The sequence below is a fragment of the Stegostoma tigrinum genome, chromosome 10 (assembly GCF_030684315.1).
Source record: "Stegostoma tigrinum isolate sSteTig4 chromosome 10, sSteTig4.hap1, whole genome shotgun sequence".
In the NCBI taxonomy this organism is placed as follows: Eukaryota; Metazoa; Chordata; class Chondrichthyes; order Orectolobiformes; family Stegostomatidae; genus Stegostoma; species Stegostoma tigrinum.
The window spans coordinates 7,160,834-7,181,905 of NC_081363.1; the positions used below are offsets into that span (position 1 = coordinate 7,160,834).

The following is a 21,072-nucleotide window of genomic DNA, read 5'->3' on the forward strand; positions in this document are numbered from 1 at the left end:
TTAATGGTTTAAGCAATAGTGAATCATTACCTGTTTTTGAGGAATTTATATTCTATAGGTATTGAGCATTGTTCCTACAACCTCAAAGGTTTTCACTTTTCTATAGAGTTGTTTATATGTGCCTTTGTGTGTATCCTGATTTGTCACCAAGAAATGTTAGCAGACTCGTTATTACCTGTGAAATTTCTGTAACCATAAGTGTGTCTTGTCACCATTGTTATCAAATGGCTAGTGGTGCTAGGTGTGAAACTAAAACTACAACATTTTTAAAGCTTGCTGACAGGAAAATTCACTGATTTTTGAAATGTGGTTCTTTTAATCAGTTTTTGAACCTGTATGTTGTTATCGACCAGCGTCTGTTCGTAGAATCATACGGTGCAGAAAGAGGCCATGCAGCCAATTGAGTCTGACCAATTCTCTGAAAAACATCCCACCCACCCCATCTCCAAAACCCCACAAGAGATTTTTACCATGGCTAACCCACCTAACCTAAACAGTGCAGGGCAACTATTCGCATGGCCGATCCACCTAACGCATGCATCTTTGTACTGTGGATGGAAATGGGAGCACCCAGAGGAACACCCAGGCAGACACAAGGAGGATGTGCAAACTCTGCACACAGTCACCCAAGGCTGAAATCTAACTCAGGTCTCTGATGCTGTGCGGCAACCATGCTAACCACCATGCTGCCCACAAAATCTATTACCCATACTAATTGCATTTGAGCAGCTTGGTAGCTAGTGCTACATTCTGTGTGATGAAGGAATGCCCATGGTGTTAGGAAGGGCTTTTTTGAATTTTGTTGCTGGGTCGTGAAGGATCACTGAGCCAAAGATAATGACTAAGCAAAAATCTGGCAGATAGGAGTCTTGTGGAAAAATGACATGTTGTTCACTTTGGCATGAAAACTCAAAGCGTAATTAGAGAATAGCTGCATGATCCCAAGGTGTAGAAGGGAGGGAAGAGACTTCTGGTTTAAAATGCATTTATTTCAACGCATGAGGCCTGACTGGTAAGGCAGATGATTTAAGAGCATGGATTGACTCTGGGGACTGGGATATTATAGCCATAACAGAAACATGGCTGAGAAAAGGGTAGGACTGGCAGCTCGGTATTTCAGGATTCGGAAGCTACAGGCATGACGGAAGTACAAGTGAGTGAGGAGGGTGAGTTGCCCTTTCGATAAGGGAGGACATAAGTGTTTAGAGAGGATATTCTTAAGTGGGGGGAGGGTGTCATCAAATGAGCCATATGGTTAGAACTTGGGGAAAAAAGGAGATGGTCACTCTGTTAGACTATATTGTAGACTCCCAAATAGCCAGCGGGTGGAGGAGCAGATGTGCAGAAAGATTGCACATACCTGTTAGAATAATAGAGTAGTATTGGTTGAGGATTTTAATTTCCCCTGTTATTGACTGGGCCACCCAGAGTGTAAAAAGGCCTGGGCGGGGTTGAATTTGTTCAATGTGTCCAAGAAAGTTTCCTAAATCAATACGTTGAGGGCCCTACTCAGGAAGATGCAACGCTGGACATCCTCTTAGAAAATGAGTTTGGGCAAGTGACAGAAGTGTCAGTCAGAGAGCACTTTGGGTCCAGTGACCGTAATTCTCTTAGTTTTAACATTGTTATGGAAAAAGATAGGACAGGTCCATAAGTTAAGACACTAAACTGGAGCAGGGCCAATCTTTGGCCATAAAGCAGGAATCTGGCAGAGATTGATTGGGAGGCTTTTAAAAGTGTGATATCAAGAATCCAGGGACAGTATGTGTTTGTTTGGGTGAAGGGAAAAGCTGGTAGGTTTAGGGGTCCTTGGCTGACAAGGGATATTGAGGCTCTGGTCAGGAAAAAGAAGGCGCCATATGTTGGATTTAAGCTGTTGGGCTAAAGTGAATCCCTGGATGACTATAAAGAGTGTAGAAGCATACTCCAGGGAAATCGGAAGAGCAAAAAGAGGGAATGAGATGGATCTGGCAGATAAGGTTAAAGATCATCCCAGAAGATTCTCTTAAGAACATACTAAGAGTAAAATGGTGGCTAGGGAAAGCATATGTCCCCTTTAAGATCAGCAAGGCTGTGGAACCACAGGAGATGGGGGAGATTTTTAAAGAATATTTCTTCTTAGTGTTTACTGAGGAGAGAATCATGGAAAATAAGGGAAACAAGTGTGGATGTTTTGGACGCGTACACGTTACCAGAGAGAAGATGTTTGCAGCCTTAACATACATTAAAGTGGATAAATCCCCTGGGCCTGGTCAAGCCCATCCTCAGATGTGAGAGGAGGCTAGGGAAGAAATTGCAGAGGCCCTTGCAGAGATTTTTGCTTCATCTTTAGCTACTGGTGAAGTTCAGGAAGACTGGAAGATGGCTAGTGTTGTTCCATTGTTTAAGAAAGGTAACAAAGACAAGCCAAGGAACTACAGGTATTAAGCCTGACATCAGTTGTAGGCAAATTATTGGAGAGGGTACTGAGGGCAGGATTGACAAACATTTGGATAGTCAAGGTCTGATTAGGGATATTCAGCGTGGATTTGTGCACAGGAAGTCATGTCTGACAAAGCTTTGAGTTTTTTAAAGAGGTAACCAAGAGCATGGATGAGGGTAGGGCAGTGGATGTTGTCTATGTGGACTTTAGTAAGGCCTTTGACAAGGTTCCACATGGCAGGCTATTTGCATGGAATCCAGGGAGAGCTAGCTAATTGATGCAGAATTGTTTCAGTAGCCGGAAGGTGATGGTTGAAGGTCGTTTCTTGGACTGGAGGCCTGCGACTAGTGGTGTGCCACAGGGACCGTTGCTGGGACTTTTGTTATTTGTCATTTACACAAATGATCTGGATATGAGTGTACAAGGCATGATTAGTAATGGTGTGGATGATACGAAATTAGAAGGTATCCTTCATAGTGAGGTAGGTTATCAAAAATTACAGAGGGATCTTGATCAGATGGGGAAGTGGGCTGAGGATTGGCAATTGCAATTCAATTGAGATAAATGTGTGGAGTTGCGTTTTGGAAAGTCAAACCAAGGTAGGTGTTTATGCAGTAAATGGTAAGGTCCTGAGGAGTGTTGTGGAACAGAGGGACCTAGGAGTACAGGTACATAGTTTGTTGAAAGTGGTGTCACAGGTGGACAGGTGAAGTAGGCAGTTGGCATGCTAGCCTTCGTTGGTCGAGGCATTGCGTGTAGGAGTTGAGACTCTTTGATACACCCCATTGGTGAGGCTGCACATGGAATATTGTGTCCAGTTTTGGTCACCCTGTTATAGGAAAGACATAGTTAAACTGGATAGTGCAAAGAAGATTTACGAGGATGTTGCCAGGATTAGTAGGCCTGAGTTACAAGGAGATGATGGCCAAGAAAGGACTTTGTTCCTTGGAATGTATGAGAATTAGGGGTGACCTTATTGTGGTGTCTCAAATCATGAGGGGCTCAGATAGGATGAATACATATAATCGTTTTCCTAGGGCTGGGGAATAAAAAACTAGAGGTCCTAGGTTTAAGGTGAGAAGAGAAAGATTAAAGAAGGACCTGAGGAGCAACTTCTTCTTGTGGAGAGTGGTGCATAATGGAATGGGCTGCCAGAGGAAGTGATTGAAGCAGGTATAATCATAACAATTTAAAAAATCATTTGGATAGGTACATGAATGAGAAGGGCTTACAGGGATATGGACCAAATGCAGGCAATTGGAACTAGCTGAATGGGCACCATGGTCAGGATGGACCAGTTTGAGCTGTTTAAAGCTGTTAAAACTCTGACTCAGTGATTCTATGATTCTGTCCTTAACACCACCTTCCTGCATGCCTCATTCTTTTTGTTTTTCTTCACTCCCTAATTCATCAATGATGTTTCAAACTCAGTCTTCAGTTTACTCAACAATTCAGCCACCACTGCTGACTGAGGAAGAGAATTTCAAATATTAATGTGTTTACAACAGTGTTTCCAAAGATGGATGGACTTTTCATTGAGGTGTCATTGAGGACTCTGCGTCTGCTATATGGAGTTAGAAGGAATGCAAGGGTGATCTGATTCAAATTTAGAGAATACTAAGAGGCCTAGATAGAGCAGACAGGGAGGAGATACTTGGATTAGCAGGAGAGGCCAGGAACCAAGGGCACAGCCTCAGTGAAGAAACAATCCTTTTGAACTGAGATGCTGAACTTCAGCCAGAGGGTGATGAACCTGTCGAACTCATTGCCGCAGATGCCTTAGAGGTCAAGTCAGTGAGTGTATTTAAGACAGAGAGAGATGATTTCTTGATGGGCATCAAGGATTATGGGAAAGAGGCAAGAGAAGGGGTTGATCAAATGGTGGAGCAGATTCTGGGCCAAACAGCCTACTCCTGCTGGCCTTATGGTCTAATGGCCTTCTAAGAGAAGTGCCTAGCGATGCATCTGGATCTGTGACAAATAGGTTTTCCATGCAGTGACACATGGAAGAAGGGTAGGAATGACAGCCTTCCTGTCATCAGGATTATCAGATGAAATATAGGAGGGATCGAAATGAAAGAAAGAAATGAAATAATCACAACTGTAAGGAGATAAAAAAGTGTGAAGCTGGATGAACACAGCAGGCCAAGCAGCATCTCAGGAGCACAAAAGCTGACGTTTCGGGCCTAGACCCTTCTTCAGAGAGGGGGATGGGGTGAGGGTTCTGGAATAAATAGGGAGAGAGGGGGAGGCGGACCGAAGATGGAGAGAAAAGAAGACAGGTGGAGAGGAGAGTATAGGTGGGGAGGTAGGGAGGGGATAGGTCAGTCCAGGGAAGACGGACAGGTCAAGGAGGTGAGATGAGGTTAGTAGGTAGGAAATGGAGGTGCGGCTTGGGGTGGGAGGAAGGGATGGGTGAGAGGAAGAACAGGTTAGGGAGGCAGAGACAGGCTGGGCTGGTTGTGTGATGCAGTGGGGGGAGGGGACGAACTGAGCTGGTTTAGTATCCATTGTACCCGGTGTGGCTTCCTCTAAACTGGGGAAACCAAGCGGAGGCTTGGGGACCGCTTTGCAGAACACCTCCGCTCGGTTCGCAATAAACAACTGCACCTCCCAGTCGCGAACCATTTCAACTCCCCCTCCTATTCTTTAGATGATACATCCATCATGGGCCTCCTGCAGTGCCACAATGATGCCACCCAAAGGTTGCAGGAACAGCAACTCCTATTCCGCTTGGGAACCCTGCAGCCCAATGGTATCAATGTGGACTTCACCAGCTTCAAAATCTCCCCTTCCCCCACCGCGTCCCAAAACCAGCCCAGTTCGTCCCCTCCCCCCACTGCATCCCAAAATCAGCCCAGCCTGTCTCTGCCTCCCTAACCTGTTCTTCCTCTCACCCATCCCTTCCTCCCACCCCAAGCCGCACCTCCATTTCCTACCTACTAACCTCACCCCACCTCCTTGACCTGTCCGTCTTCACCGGACTGACCTATCCCCACCTATACTCTCCTCTCCACCTATCTTCTTTTCTCTCCATCTTCGGTCCGCTTCCCCCTCTCTCCCTATTTATTGCAGAACCCTCACCCCGTCCCCCTCTCTGATGAAGGGTCTAGGCTCGAAACGTCAGCTTTTGTGCTCCTGAGATGCTGCTTGGCTTGCGGTGTTCATCCAGCTTCACACTTTGTTATCTTGGATTCTCCAGTATCTGCAGTTCCCATTATCTCTGATACAACTGTAAGGAGGCCTGTTTGGAGCATTGAATGAAGCCATATGGCTAAAGCTGAAGAACAAAGAAACAAAAAAAGCAGTTACATACTATGGAACCCTGCAGTCAGTGAAGTAGAAGTGCAAATATGCGCACAAGTTTATTGAGGTGGAAAATCAATAGTCACAATGATTTCAACCATCTTTACTTGTAACTGAGATCAACCGTAATAGATACAAAGGGTGCAAAAATCTTAAAATTCATTTAGGAGAATTTGTTTTGTTTGTAAGCCCAACAGGATCTGGGTCACTTCTGTACTTAATTTGCAAAACGAAGCTATACATATGGAAGGAGTTTCAAGGAAGAGTATTTCAGTTGTTATAGTTCATTTAAATTCAGTAGTTATGGAGAAGGATAAAACTAAGCCAAAGGTAAACATTTTATACTGGGAAAAGACCGATTTTATTTGGCTGTGATGAATTCTGCAAAAGAGGATGAGAAAAATTTACTTCAGGGAAAATTAATTTAACAGCAGTGGAAGCATTTGAGAATGAATGTGACTTCTGAAATCTTAAACCCCCTTGAAGGTCAAAAAGTAACAATCTCTTATGTCAGATGCCAAACATTCAACATGGCCAATTGGAGCATGGAAAGTATAGAGGTGAAATCAGGGATGATATAATCCACGTTAGCATATTTCTCCCAAATCCCATAAATTTTATTCACTCAGTCCATGTGGAACCTTATCAAAAGGCTGGCATGGTGGTACAGTGCTGAGCACTGTTACCTCACAGTGCCAGGGATCCTGATTCGATTCCAGCCCCTGGTGACAGTCTGTGTGAGTTCTATGTTCCCCTGTATTTGTGTGTGCTTCTGCTGGGTGCTCTGGTTTTCTCCCACAGTGCAAAGATGTGCAAGTTAGGTGGATTGACCTTGTTAAATTACCCTGAGGGGTTGATGGATGTGCAGGTTAGATGGATTAGCCATAGTGGATATGGGACACAGCAATATGGTGGAAGCTTGGTTTGGGAGGGATGCTCCAGAGGGTCAGTTCAGAGTCATTGGGCCAAATGGTCTCTTTCCGCACTATAGGGATTCAGTGGTTCTATAATTCTATGAAAAACCTTCTGAATGTCCATATACAGTACATTCACTGGTTCTCCTTTGTCCAAGCTACATGTGACATCCTCAAACTCAGAGTTTGTCAAATACGATTATCCTTTCGTAAATCCACATTGATTTTCCCTAGTTTTGCCATCCTTTTCCTAAATGTGCAGTTGTTGCATCCTGTATAAATTGATTCTAATGTTTTCTCTGTTGCACATCAAACTAACAGGTATATATTGTCCAGTCTACCTCCTATGGCCTTTTAAATAAATATTTGCTATCTTCCAGCCAGCAGAAATCTTTCCAGAATTAGGAATGATATCCACCAATGCGTCGAATATCTCTTTCTGCTACTCCCTTCAACTTTCTGGAATGAATGTTATCCAAAAGATTTATCAGTCTTCAATATAGCTTATTTTTCAAGGATTGCCTCTCATACCAATATCTTTCTGGGAGATCTTCTGTGAAGTTGGGTACAAAGTAACTGTTTACTGTTTCTCCACCTTTTAGTGGACCCTTACTTATCTTTGCTAATCTTTTTCCTTTCACAAATCAATAGAAACTTGCGTGTTCATCACTGGCTAATACTCATTCTGTCTTCTCTTTCCTCACTGCTTCTTCATCATCCTTTTCTAGGTCCTAGTTTGCTTCTAATTCTCAGCCTTACACTTCCTGGCATTCTTATAAACTACTTTGTTCTATCTAATATAGCTGCTAATTTATTTCGCTCATTCATGGTTAATTCACCTTTCTGTTTGGGTTTTTGTGCTTTCGAATAATCCGTTGTTGACCTTGAATTTCTTTTGATCAGTGCCTTGTCCCAAGGATGACTCAAGTGAACTTTCTCTCAACTAGATTTAGTGCAATTGTACTTTTTACTTGAACAAAGAGATCAAGTTAAAATGTGGGGGTTAGGAGGTGATGTATTTGCACAGTATTGGTTATCAGGCAGAAGATATTAGAAATAAATGGGTCATTCTTACATTGGCAGGCTGTATCTCACAAGGAGCCACAATAACCTGCAGTTGGGACCCTACCTTGTCATAACATATGTTGATGGTTTGGATGTGGGGAACCAAATGTAATATGTCCAAATTTGCCAGTGAAACTAAACTAAGTGGGAAGATGTTTTGTAAGGAAAGTATAAAGTGCATCAGGAGGATTTAGCCAAGCTTAAGTGGATAAGAACATGACAGAGTGCTTGGAAAAATATGCGGAAAAGTTGTGCAGAATATTTCTTAGAACAGCGGGATGGGAAAGCATACATGTACATTTCACATCTCCTTTAAACTTCCCCCTTTTTCCTTAAACCTATGTACCGTAGTAATTAAAACGACTCCAACTATCCATTCTATCCATCCCTCTTATAATTTTTATAAAATTATATCAGGTCACCCCTCAGCCTCCAAAGTTGAAATGAAAACAAACCAAGTTTGCCCAATCTGTCCTCTTAACGAATAAACCCAAACCAGGCAATATCTGAGTAAACGTTTTCTGTACCCGCTCCAAAGCCATCACGTCCTTCTGGTCTTGTGGTGACCAGAACTGAACACAATATTCCAAATGTGGCATAATTATAATTTTATACAGCTAGAATGTGACTTGCCAATTTTTATGCTCTTATGGCTTGACCAATGAAGGCAAGCATGTCAAACATTTTCTTTGACCACCTTATCCACTTGTTTCACGACTTTCAGGGAACTGTTGACCTGTATGCTTAAATCCCTTTGTGTGTTAATGAGGGTTCTGCTGTTTCCTGTGTGGAGTCAGAGTTGTACAGCATGGAACAGACCTGTTCAACTAGTCCATGCTGACCAGATATCCTAAATTAATTGCGTCCCATTTGCCAGAATTTGGCCCAAATCCCTCTAAATCTCACCCATTCATATACCCATCCAGGTGTCTTTTAAATGTAATTGTACCTGCCTCGTCCACTTCCTCTGACGCACCATACGTGCACCACCCTCTGCGTGGAAAATGTTGCCCTTCAGGTCTCTCTTTTAACTCTTTCCCTTGTCAACATAAACATATGCTTTCCAGTTTTAGACACCCCGTTCATCCTACCCATGCTGCTCATGATCTTATAAACCTCTATATGATCACCCCTTAGCCTCCGATACTCCATGGAAAATAGCCCCAGCCTGTTCAGTCTCTCCATGTATAGTTCAAGCCCTGCCACCCTGGCAACATCCTTGAGTCTTTTTTGAGTCCTTTCAAGTTTCACAACATCTTCCCTATAGTAAGGAGACCAGAGTTGAATGTATTATTCCAAAAGAGGCCTAACTAATGTCCTGTACAGAGGCAACATAACCTCCCAACTCAAGATAATAAAATGTGAGGCTGGATGAACACCGCAGGCCAAGCAGCATCTCAGGAGCACAAAAGCTGACGTTTCGGGCCTAGATCCTTCATCAGAGAGGGGAATGGGGTGAGGGTTCTGGAATAAATAGGGAGAGAGGGGGAGGCGGACCGAAGATGGAGAGAAAAGAAGATAGGTGGAGAGGAGAGTATAGGTGGGGAGGTAGGGAGGGGATAGGTCAGTCCAGGGAAGACGGACAGGTCAAGGAGGTGGGATGAGGTTAGTAGGTAGGAGATGGGGGTGCGGCTTGGGGTGGGAGGAAGGGATGGGTGAGAGGAAGGACAGGTTAGGGAGGCAGAGACAGGTTGGACTGGTTGTGGGATGCAGTGGGTGGAGGGGAAGAGCTGGGCTGGTTGTGTGGTGCAGTGGGGGGAGGGGACGAACTGGGCTGGTTTAGGGATGCGGTGGGGGAAGGGGAGATTTTGAAGCTGGTGAAGTCCACATTGTTACCATATGGCTGCAGGGTTCCCAAGCAGAATATGAGTTGCTGTTCCTGCAACCTTCGCGTGGCATCATTGTGGCACTGCAGGAGGCCCATGATGGACATGTCATCTAAAGAATGGGAGGGGGAGTGGAAATGGTTTGCGACTGGGAGGTGCAGTTGTTTGTTGCGAACCGAGCGGAGGTGTTCTGCAAAGCGGTCCCCAAGCCTCCGCTTGGTTTCCCCAATGTAGGGGAAGCCACAGTGGATGCAGTATACCACATTGGCAGATGTGCAGGTGAACCTCTCCTTAATGTGGAATGTCATCTTGGGGCCTGCGATAGGGGTGAGGGAGGTGGTGTGGGGGCAAGTGTAGCATTTCCTGCGGTTGCAGGGGAAGGTGCCGGGTGTGGTGGGGTTGGAGGGCAGTGTGGAGCGAACAAGGGAGCCACGGAGAGAGTGGTCTCTCCGGAAAGCAGACAGGGGTGGGGATGGAAAAATGTCTTGGTTGGTGGGGTCGGATTGTAGATGGCGGAAGTGTCGGAGGATAATGCCCCACAGCCTCCAACCTCATTGTTCCCCAACCCCACACGGCCCATTTCTATCTCCTTCCCAAAATCCACAAACCTGCCTGCCCTGGTCGACCCATCGTCTCAGCATCGTCCTGCCCCACCGAACTCATCTCCACCTATCTGGACTCCATTTTCTCCCCTTTGGTCCAGCAACTCCCTACCTACGTCCGTGACACCACCCACGCCCTCCACCTCCTCCAGGACTTCCAATTCCCTGTCCCCCAACACCTCATTTTCACCATGGGCGTCCATTCCCTATACACCTGCATTCCGCATGCAGATGGCCTCAAGGCCCTCCGCTTCTTCCTGTCCCGCAGGCCCGACCAGTCCCCCTCCACCGACACCCTCCTCCGCGTAGCCAAACTCGTCCTCACTCTCAACAACTTCTCTTTTGACTCCTCCCACTTCCTACAGACTAAGGGGGTGGCCTTGGGCACCCGCATGGGCCCCAGCTATGCCTGCCTCTTTGTAGGTTACGTGGAACAGTCCCTCTTCTGCACCTACACAGGCCCCAAACCCCACCTCTTCCTCCGGTACGTTGATGACTGTATCGGCGCCACCTCTTGCTCCCCAAAGGAGCTCGAACAGTTCATCCACTTCACCAACACCTTCCACCCCAACCTTCAGTTCACCTGGGCCATCTCCAGCACATCCCTCACCTTCCTGGATCTCTCAGTCTCCATCTCAGGCAACCAGCTTGTAACTGATGTCCATTTCAAGCCCACCGACTCCCACAGCTACCTAGAATACACCTCCTCCCACCCACCCTCCTGCAAAAATTTCATCCCCTATTCCCAATTCCTCCGCCTCCGCCGCATCTGCTCCCACGATAAGACATTCCACTCCCGCACATCCCAGATGTCCAAGTTCTTCAAGGACCGCAACTTCCCCCCACAGTGATCGAGCACTCCCTTGACCGCGTCTCCCGTATTTCCCGCAACACATCCCTCACACCCCGCCCCCACCACAACCGCCCAAAGAGGATCCCCCTAGTTCTCACAAACCACCCCACCAACCTCCGAATACAACGCATCATCCTCCGACACTTCTGCCATCTACAATCCGACCCCACAACCCAAGACATTTTTCTATCCCCACCCCTGTCTGCTTTCCGGAGAGACCACTCTCTCCGTGACTCCCTTGTTCGCTCCACACTGCCCTCCAACCCCACCACACCCGGCACCTTACCCTGCAACCGCAGGAAATGCTACACTTGCCCCCACACCACCTCCCTCACCCCTATCGCAGGCCCCAAGATGACATTCCACGTTAAGCAGCGGTTCACCTGCACATCTGCCAATGTGGTATACTGTATCCACTGTCCCCGCTGTGGCTTCCTCTGCGTTGGGGAAACCAAGCGGAGGCTTGGAGACCGCTTTGCAGAACACCTCCGCTCGGTTCGCAACAAACAACTGCACCTCCCAGTCGCAAACCATTTCCACTCCCCCTCCCATTCTTTAGATGACATGTCCATCATGGGCCTCCTGCAGTGCCGCAATGATGCCACCCGAAGGTTGCAGGAACAGCAACTCATATTCTGCTTGGGAACCCTGCAGCCCAATGGTATCAATGTGGACTTCACCAGCTTCAAAATCTCCCCTTCCCCCACCGCATCCCTAAACCAGCTCAGTTCGTCCCCTCCCCCCACTGCACCACACAACCAGCCCAGCTCTTCCCCTCCACCCACTGCATCCTAAAACCAGTCCAACCTGTCTCTGCCTCTCTCACCCATCCCTTCCTCCCACCCCAAGCCGCACCCCCATCTCCTACCTACTAACCTCATCCCACCTCCTTGACCTGTCTGTCTTCCCTGGACTGACCTACCCCCTCCCTACCTCCCCACCTATACTCTCCTCTCCACCTATCTTCTTTTCTCTCCATCTTCGGTCCGCCTCCCCCTCTCTCCCTATTTATTGCAGAACCCTCACCCCATCCCCCTGTCTGATGAAGGGTCTAGGCCCGAAACGTCAGCTGTTGTGCTCCTGAGATGCTGCTTGGCCAGTGGTGTTCATCCAGCCTCACATTTTATTATCTTGGATTCTCCACCATCTGCAGTTCCCATTATCTATGACCTCCCAACTCATTGCACTGATCAGTAAAGGCAATCATACCAAACACTTTCTTCATGACCCTGTCTACCAGCGACTCCACTTTCAAGGAACTGTGAACTTGCACTCCCAGCCTGCATTAGACCTTTGAAAATGCATCACCTCACATATTTGTCTGGATTTAATTCCATCTGTTATTTCACTGCCCAAGTGTCCAGCCTATCTACCCCCTGCTGTATACCCTGGTAGTCTTCCTCACTATCCACAGCTCTCCCAATCTTATTGGTGTCAGACCACCCACGTTCTCCTCCAAATCATGTCAGATATATCTTACAAACAGCCAGGGACCCACTGATACCTGCAGAACACCACTGGTCACAGATTTCCAGTCAGAAAAACAGTCTTCCACCTCTGCTCTGTCTTCAGTGAGCAAGCCAGTTCTGTATCCATCTTGCAAACTCTCTGCCGGTCCCATGTAACTTCGTCATCTGTGTCAGCCAGCCATAAGGGGCTTTGTCAAAGGCTTTGCTAAAGTCTATGTGGAATCATCTTCTTTCCTGCCCTCAATTAATTATCCTTGTCACTTCCTCCAAAAACTCAGTGAAGGTAGTGAGAGAATCAATCAAATTTGTGAGATGCGAACAAGTTTGACACCATCAAGGACACAGCAGCCAGCTTGATTGGCACCACATCCACAAGTATCCACTCCTTCCACCACCGATGCATTTTTCTAAAAGAATGTGAATCTTCTCCAGTGTTTTCCCTACCCCTGAAGTAAGGCTCACTCCTGTAATTTCCTGGATTATCCCTGTTGCCATTCTTACACAAAAGAACAACATTGGCTATTCTCTACTCCTCTGGGACTTCTCTTGTAACTGAAGAGGATACAGTAATTCCATATGAGGGATATCATATTGACAGTTTTCTAATTCTTTGGTACTTCTCCAGAATCCAAGGAATTTTGGAAAATTATAACCAATGCATCTCTGGCTATTTCTTTTAAGATCCTAAGATCAGGGTCAAGGAATGCATCTGCCTTTAGCCATAGGTTTTCCTGATACTTATTGTTAGTGATGATGATTGGGCATTCCATTAATACTAGAAAATACAGTAGAGGAATTAAATACCATCACCACCACGAAGTATCTTCCACCACAAAGACTGATGCAAAATATTGGTTTAACTCCTCTACCTTTTCTTGTTCCCCAAAACTGCCTCTCCAGATTCCTTTTCCACTTTGATCGCTCTCTTCCTGTTTATATATTTAGAGAAGCTATTATTGTCAGTTTTTATATTCATCGCTAGTTTGCTCTCATAGTTTATTTCCTCTGTCTTTATTATCCTTTTAGTCCACCTTTTAATTTTAGCCCTGCCTTGAGGGCTATCATTGACTTTGGCCTTCTTGCATGCTTTTACTTTCAACTGAATACTCTCCATCGCCTCCTTGATTAGCTAAGGTTGTGTTTATCCCTCTCTTAGAATTTTGCAGGGGTGATTTTTGCTGAGAGTCATGAATTATGTCCTGAAATATCACTGCTGGCCTGCTGTCATTCCTGCTGATCTTTCCACCCAGTTCACTTTAGCTAGGTCTAAACTCATTTTGTTGTAATTCTCTTTATTTAAGTTAAACATAAATTCTGATCCAAGTTTCTCTTTGTTGAACTGAATATTAAATTCTATCATCTTCTGATCTCTGCTTCTTTGAGAATCGTTTATTAAATCTGCCTCGTTACCCAGTATCAGATTCAAGATAACCTGCTCCCTGATTGGCTCAGTGAAATATTGCTCTAGGAAACTATCTCTATACACTCCATGAATTTGTTGTCATAGGTCTTCTTTCCAATTTGGTTAACATAATTAGTATAAAGATTAAAGTCACCTATAATTATTGCTGTTTTCTTTTTACTTCTTATTTGTTGCTTTATAGCCTTTTGAACAAAGTGGCTACTGTTTTGTTTGAGAGTCTGTACACTACTCTTATTGTTTTCTTTCCCATGCTGGTTTTTTACCTTCACCCACATAGATTCTACATACAATCAAACAATACACAGACAATCTCTACAGTGTGGAAGTAGGCAATTTGGCCCAACAAGTCCGCGCTGACCCTCCGAAGAACATCCCACCCAGACTCATCCCTCTACCTTGCCCCTCTAACCCTGCATTTCCCATGGCTAACACACCTAATCTACACATCCCCGAGCAATTTAACATGGCCAGTCCACCCAGCCTGCAAATCTTCGGACTGTGGGAGGAAACCAGAGCACCCAGAGGAAACCCACGTGGACTTGGGGAGAATGTGCAAACTCCACACAGTCACTTGAGGAATTGTACCCTGGTCAGTACCACTGTGAGGCAGCAGTGCTAACCACTGAGCCACCGTGTCACCATTATGTCATCTGAGCTTGAATCATCTCTCTCAACTGTTTTTATTTCATCCCTTATTAACACCCTTTTCCATCCCTTCTGTTTCTCTGAATAGTGAACTATCCCAAATGTTAAGTCCCCAGTTTTAATCTCCTTATAACTATGCATTTCATAATGACTGAGATCATATTCATTTCCTCAGTTTGTGCCATTAATTCACCTACCTTATTCCAAATGTTTTGTGAATTAAGATACAGAGCCTTTTACGTTGTTGTATTATCAAGTTTTTCTACACTTTTATGGTTCCTTGATGTAATATGACATTCTCACATTCTGTCTGTTTGTTACTAGGAAAATATCAGCCCCATGACTAATCTGCAATCCTACCTTCTCCTTTATTTTTGATTTTCTAATTTTGCATGCACCTGAACCCACCCCCAACTATATAGCTTAAAGTTCCACCTATTGCTGTCGTTTAATGCGATTTGTCAGGAGTCTGTTCCCAGCATGGTTCTGGTGGAGCCCACCCCATTGGAATTGCTCCCTCCTTTACGGAATACTGGCAACAGTACTGGTCAACTTCTACCTGTTTCTCTCACAAGCATTTTTCCAACGTATCCGTTATCCTCTGCTGTTATTCAAAGCAAATCTGTGCTCCTGTGCCCCTCTCATTTATTCTTTTTTCTTGAAATGCTCCTTGATTATGAAGAATAACTGATGGTATGGCTGAGCATTGATGGAAGAATATAGCACATTTGTTGCAACTTCACTTTGGGAGCTTAATCCTCTGCAAGTGTGTAATGCACAGCTGCTCAAAGCTACCAGATCCAACCAGCTAATAGTTCAAATAATGATATGCTGGTGATTTTGGAATTTAAAATGTAATGAATTATTCTTTTGGACTTGCTGGATTTTGCGTTGTAAAGGAAGAGTAGTCCCCTTAAGCTGTGACTGATGAACTTTGCTATCCTGGATTCTGTTTACTGTTGAGGGAAAAGAAGATGCGTTGTGATCAGAGCTGACCCTCATCAGCTTCTTTTGTAACCACGTTGTTTGCATGCCCGTGGGAAGGAAATTGACTAGCGTAGCTCCTGTTTGCAACTCTCCTGGAGTGAGAAAAGATGCTGTAGACTAAACTGAATTATAAATAAAAGAATAAAGCACACAGAAATATTGTTCAAAAGAGGAAATGGATCACCTTAGTCGGACAAGATAATTTACATTATTGTCATAACTAAGGTATTTGTTATACTTGCAAATTTGGAAAGTTGCAGTTTCTCCAGTATTCATTTACTGGTAACCCAGTAACCATGTGTGTTGCAGCATTTTTCGTAATCTTCTGATTTTCTCCAAAGCTTTGGGTGGTGATGGTCTATACAGAGTGGAAACTTCTGTGTTCAAATCCTGCTCTACTTAACCTCTCTGAACAGTTGGAACCTGGCAGATGTGGTCAATGCATGTACTAGTTGGGGGGCGGGTGGAAGAACATAGAACAGAACAGCACAGGACAGATCCTTCAGCCTACAATGTTGTGTCGACCTATTATCCTACTCTCAGATCAAACCACCCTGCATACCATACGTTTTACTATAATCCATGTGCCTATCGAAGAGTTGCTTAAATGTCCCCAATGTATCTGACTACACTACCAACGCTGGCAGCGCATTCCACACACCCACCACTGATAACCATCCAGCTGACAATTACTTTTCAGCATTCTCTGGAACTTGCAGGCATAGATATCAGGAAGGATGGGGAAATACTTCTCTTCATTCTTTCATGGAGCGTGGACATTGCTCCTTACTAGTTGCCCTGGAGAAGGTGGTGGTGAGCTGCCTTCTTGACCCACTGCAGTCCATGTGCTGTGAGTTGACCACAATGCCATTAGGAAGGGATTTCCAGGATCTTGACCCAACGACAATGAAGGAACAGCGATACACTTCAAATTCAGGGTGGTAAGTGGCTTGGAGGCAAGCTTGCAGGTGGCAGTGTTTCCATCTAGGTCCTGTCCTTGTTCTTCTGGATGGAAGTGGTTGTGTATTTGGAAGATGCTGTCTGAGGATCTTTGGTGAATTTGTGCAGTCCATCTTCTAGATAGTACATACTGCTGCTACTGAGTATCGGTGATGGAAGGAGTGGATGTTTGTGGAGTTGGGGCCAATCAAGTGGGCTGCTTTGTCCTGGGTGGTGTCAAGCTTCTTGTGTGTTTTTGGGGCTACATTCATTCAGGCAAGTGGGGAGTATTTCATCACACTCTAGCTTATGCCTTGGACGTGACAGACCGGATTTGGAGAGTGAGGAGGTGAGATCCTTGCCACAGTATTCCGAGCCTCTGACCTGGCCCTGTAGGTACAGTGTTTGTGGTTTCTGGTCAATGGTAACCTCATGAATGTTGATAGTGGGGTACTCGGTAATGGTAACACCATTGTATATCAAGGGGCAGGGGTGAGATGGTCGTTGTCTGCCATTTGTGTGGTGCGAATGTTATTTGCCACTTGGCAACCCAAGTTTGGATAGTGTCTTGTTGCATTTGAACATTGACTGCTTCAGTATCTGAGGAGTCGTGAATGATGCTGTACATTGTGCACTCATTAGTGAACATCCCCACTTCTGAAGTCATGATGGGGTAAGGTCAGTGATGAAATCATAGTATTGGTTGGACCTTGGACATTGCCCTGAGGAACTCCTGCAGTTATCCTGGAGCTGAGAGGACTGACCTCCAATATTCGCAGCCATCATCCTATGTGCTGTTTGACTCCAACCAGCAAACAGTTTTCCCACTGAAACCCATTGTTTCCAGTTTTGCTAGGGCTTCTAGATAACAGTCTTTGTTGAATCCAGCCTTGATGTCAAGGCTTGTCACTCTCATTTCACCTCTGGAATTCAGCTCTTTTGTCCATGTTTGAACCTTGAAGGCTTTAATGAGGTCAGGAGCTGAGTAGTCCTGATGGAACCATTTTGGGCATTGCTGAGCAGGTACTGTTTGATAGCACTGTTGATGACACCTTCCATCACTATACTGATGATCAAGAGTAGACTGTGACAGTAATTGGCCAGGTTGGATTTGTCATGTGTTTTATGTGCGGGACATACCTGAGCATTTCTCCACATTGTTGGGTAGATGCTAGTATTGTAAATGTACTGGAAGAGCTCAGCAAGGGACGCAGCATGTTCCAGAGCACAAGTCTTCAGCATTATTTCCACAATATTGTCGGGACCCAAAGCTTTTGTACTTTCCATTGCCTTCAACCATTTCTTGGTATCCCATGGCGTGAATAGAATTAGCTGAAGATGGTATCTATAATGCTGGTATCTATACAGCAGGAAAAGGCCGCTACGGAACATCCACTGAGCACTTTTGGCTGAAGTTTGCTCTAATTGCATCAGCCTTAACTCTTGCACGAATGTGTTAGGCTCTCCCATCATTGAGGATGGGAACATTTGTGGAGCCACCTCCTTCAGTGAGCTGTCTGGTTGTCCAGAAGCATTTATGACTGAATGCGGCAGGAATGCAGAGCTTAGATTTGACTATTGGTTGTGGAATCATTTAGATCTGTCTGTCACTTGCTGCTAATGTTGTCTGGCATGCAAGTAGCCCTGTTTCGTAACTTCACCAGAAGAAGCTACATAGATGATTAGCTGCTAGTTTTCATTGCATAGATCGTAGGTGAAGTCATGGAGTTGGTAAGAGGCTAGAAGGGGCTGAGTGAATGTTAATCAACGTAAGTTAACACCTTTAGAAGCGTAATCTTCTGCAGTTGAAGAAGGCAATTTTAAGCAACATTTTTAATCGAGTAGCAAAAAGCACATATTGCTATCCTGTGTAATGTCTGTCTTTTCTCTTTTAGGTTCTCTTCTTCTTGAATCTAAAATAAATCCTAATACAGCATATCAAAAACAACAGGTAAGGACGTGGATAAATGTATGTTATAGTTTGATATTGAAACAGTCCAGTTGATTAATTTCAGCCATCAATCTGATTACACTTAAGATTTGAAATTGCTTATCCTTGTGTTTAAGTCTCTCCATGCATTTGTCACTATCTATCTTCAACCTCTTCTAGCCCAGTGAGATATTTAACTTTTCTATGTGCATCCATGGTATTCTATGTAATGTTATTTGCAGCCATTGTTTCAGATGCTAGTTAATTACTGAAAAGCACTACTAACAGAATGCTTTGGAATGTTTCCCCTGAAGTAGAAGACAAAAAAAAATACCAACATAGTAGAGAACCAACAGGTTAATGAAAATTAGGAATTTGATGTAGCTAATATCAAAAGAGGAAAAAGTACTTCAGAAATGAAAAAGTTTTTGAGGGTCATTTAATTTGTGAAACTCTTTTTCATGCAAGGTAGTGGAAGTTTGATTGTTCAATTTATTCAACGCAGGGTTAGGTAGTATTTTTTTAAATAAGAAAGAGAGTCAAGGATTCCATGTGCCAGTCAGGAAAATGGAACAGATCACGACCAACTCAGTGTGATCTTCTGGAATGAGGGACAAATCTCTAAGGGCCAAATGACTTATTCCTGCTCCCCTGTCCTGTGCTCCCATACCTTATGTTCGAATTAAGCGGATTAAAATCTGACATATATTCCCTGGACCTGTCGACCTACATCCAAGGGTTCTCAAAACATGCTGCAAAGGCAGTGAATGCATTTGTTTTGCTTCAACAGACTTGAAGAATGGTTTGAGAGTTAAGAAATATCTCAATTGCCATAATGCAGAAAGTGGCCATTTGGTTCATCATGTCTGCACCAGCTTCCTAAGTATCATGGCTTTGTGCCCTTTCCTTGTAACCCTGTACCTTAAATAGGCATTATTTAAATAGAAATAAATACTTCAATCGAACATACATCCGCCATATATCCAGGTAGTGCATTCCAGACCCAAACTGCTCGCATTGCATTTATCACTTTTGCAAATTACTTTTTGCATCTGTGCCATCTAGATCTTGATTTTTTTATGAGCGGGAACAATTCCTCCCTGTCTGCTCTGTCCAGACTCTTCATAATTTTAAAAGAAAAATCAATAAATCTTCTTGCCAAGGAAGCAGTCCAAATTTCTTTGATCTATCCTCATAACTGAGATTTCATGTCCCTGGAGCCGTTCACAAAAACAGAGCATGCTGAATATCTTATAAAAGGGTCAGTACAGTGACTCAGTGGTTGGCATTGCTGCCCCTCTCAGCGAGGGATCCTGGTTCGATTCAACCATTGGGTGACTGTCTGTTTGGAGTTGCATGTTCTCCAAATGTCTGTGTGGGTTTCCACCTGCTCTGTTTTCCTCCCACAGTCCAGAGATGTGCCAGTTAGGTGATTTTGCCGTACAAAATTGCCCATAATGTCAAGGAATGTGCTGGCAAGGTGAATTTGCCATTGAGAATGCAGCATCGCAGGGATAGGGTAGCGGGGGTGGATGTGGATGGGATGCTCTTTGGAGGGTCACTGTGGACTGAATGGGCTGAATGGCCTGTTTCCACACTGTAGGAATTCTGTGATTCTGTAAAAGATGTTTTAACAAGGTATTTTGATAATCATAATGGGAATTGGCAGATTCAACATCGCTTTCAGACATTATAATATCTGATGAATTAACAGGATTACATAAAGGAAAACCACTGATTATAACATATCTAGACTTTGCCAACGTGCTCCATCATAGGTTATTGCGAAGCATTTATGAAGTTTAAGTACTATTTTACAGTGAGTGGAGTATTGGTTCGTTAAATAGAACAAGGATCTATGATTGTATAACGAGACATTTTCAAATTGACGGGCTGTAAGAAATGGGGTGCCATGAGGATCAGTATTGGGGCTTTAGCTGTTTGCAATTTATAATCGCTTGAGTAAATGTATTTTGAGTTAAGTATCTTAAGTTTTATTATACAAGTTAGGTGAGACAGTACTTGAAACATGAAGATGTACTGAAAAATGAATAGATTAAATGAGCGGGCAATAAAGACCAGATTGAGTATGATGTGGGGAAATATGAGGTTATGCACATTTGTCGGAAGAATGGAAATTCTTTTTTTAAAAGATTGAGAAATTTTAAATATGTTGTTTGCGATTTAGGTGTCTTTCTCCAAGAAAAGCAGAAATGTAATATTGCAAGTATAACAACTGTTTAGAAAGACATTGCATGTTGGCTGTTTGCAAGGGGCTAGAGTGTGTGTTAAGGGAATTATTGTTACATTTGTACATGGTTTCCGTGAAAGCACACCAGAAGTCCTGTAATGTTTTGATCACCTTGTCTAAGCAAAGATAGACTTGAACTGGAGATGGTACAGATCAAGAGGTCAAGAATTAACTGTAGGACTGACACGGTTAACCATGATGAGTAAATTGTGCCAGCACTTTCTGGAATTTAGAACAATAAAATATACTCATGGGGCTTCATAGGGTATCTGTGAAGAAGCCTCCTTCACTGGATAATTTTGAATTAGAGGCCATGATAATGGATAGCTTAGTTAAGACTGACTTGAGAAACTTCTTCATGAGGATTAAGTCCGTAAGACATAGAGTGAATGGCCCACTTCTGCTCCTATCAGGTCTGCTCCGCCATTCAGTGAGAACAT

General features: G+C 44.2%; 1 protein-coding gene across 6 annotated transcripts in view; it reads left to right on the top strand.

Moving 5' to 3' along the window:
• smek1 (SMEK homolog 1, suppressor of mek1 (Dictyostelium)) overlaps positions 1-21,072 on the top strand; it is a 127,429-nt gene that overhangs the window by 20,996 nt on the left and 85,361 nt on the right. For 5 of the 6 annotated variants that reach the window (XM_048538076.2, XM_048538078.2, XM_048538077.2 and 2 more), the window contains exon 2: positions 18,347-18,402. The exons of the other annotated variant lie outside the window; for it this stretch is intronic. In XM_048538076.2, coding sequence (XP_048394033.1) covers positions 18,347-18,402 — 56 coding nt within the window. The remainder of the gene's footprint in view (positions 1-18,346; positions 18,403-21,072) is intronic. 6 annotated transcript variants of the gene reach the window in all.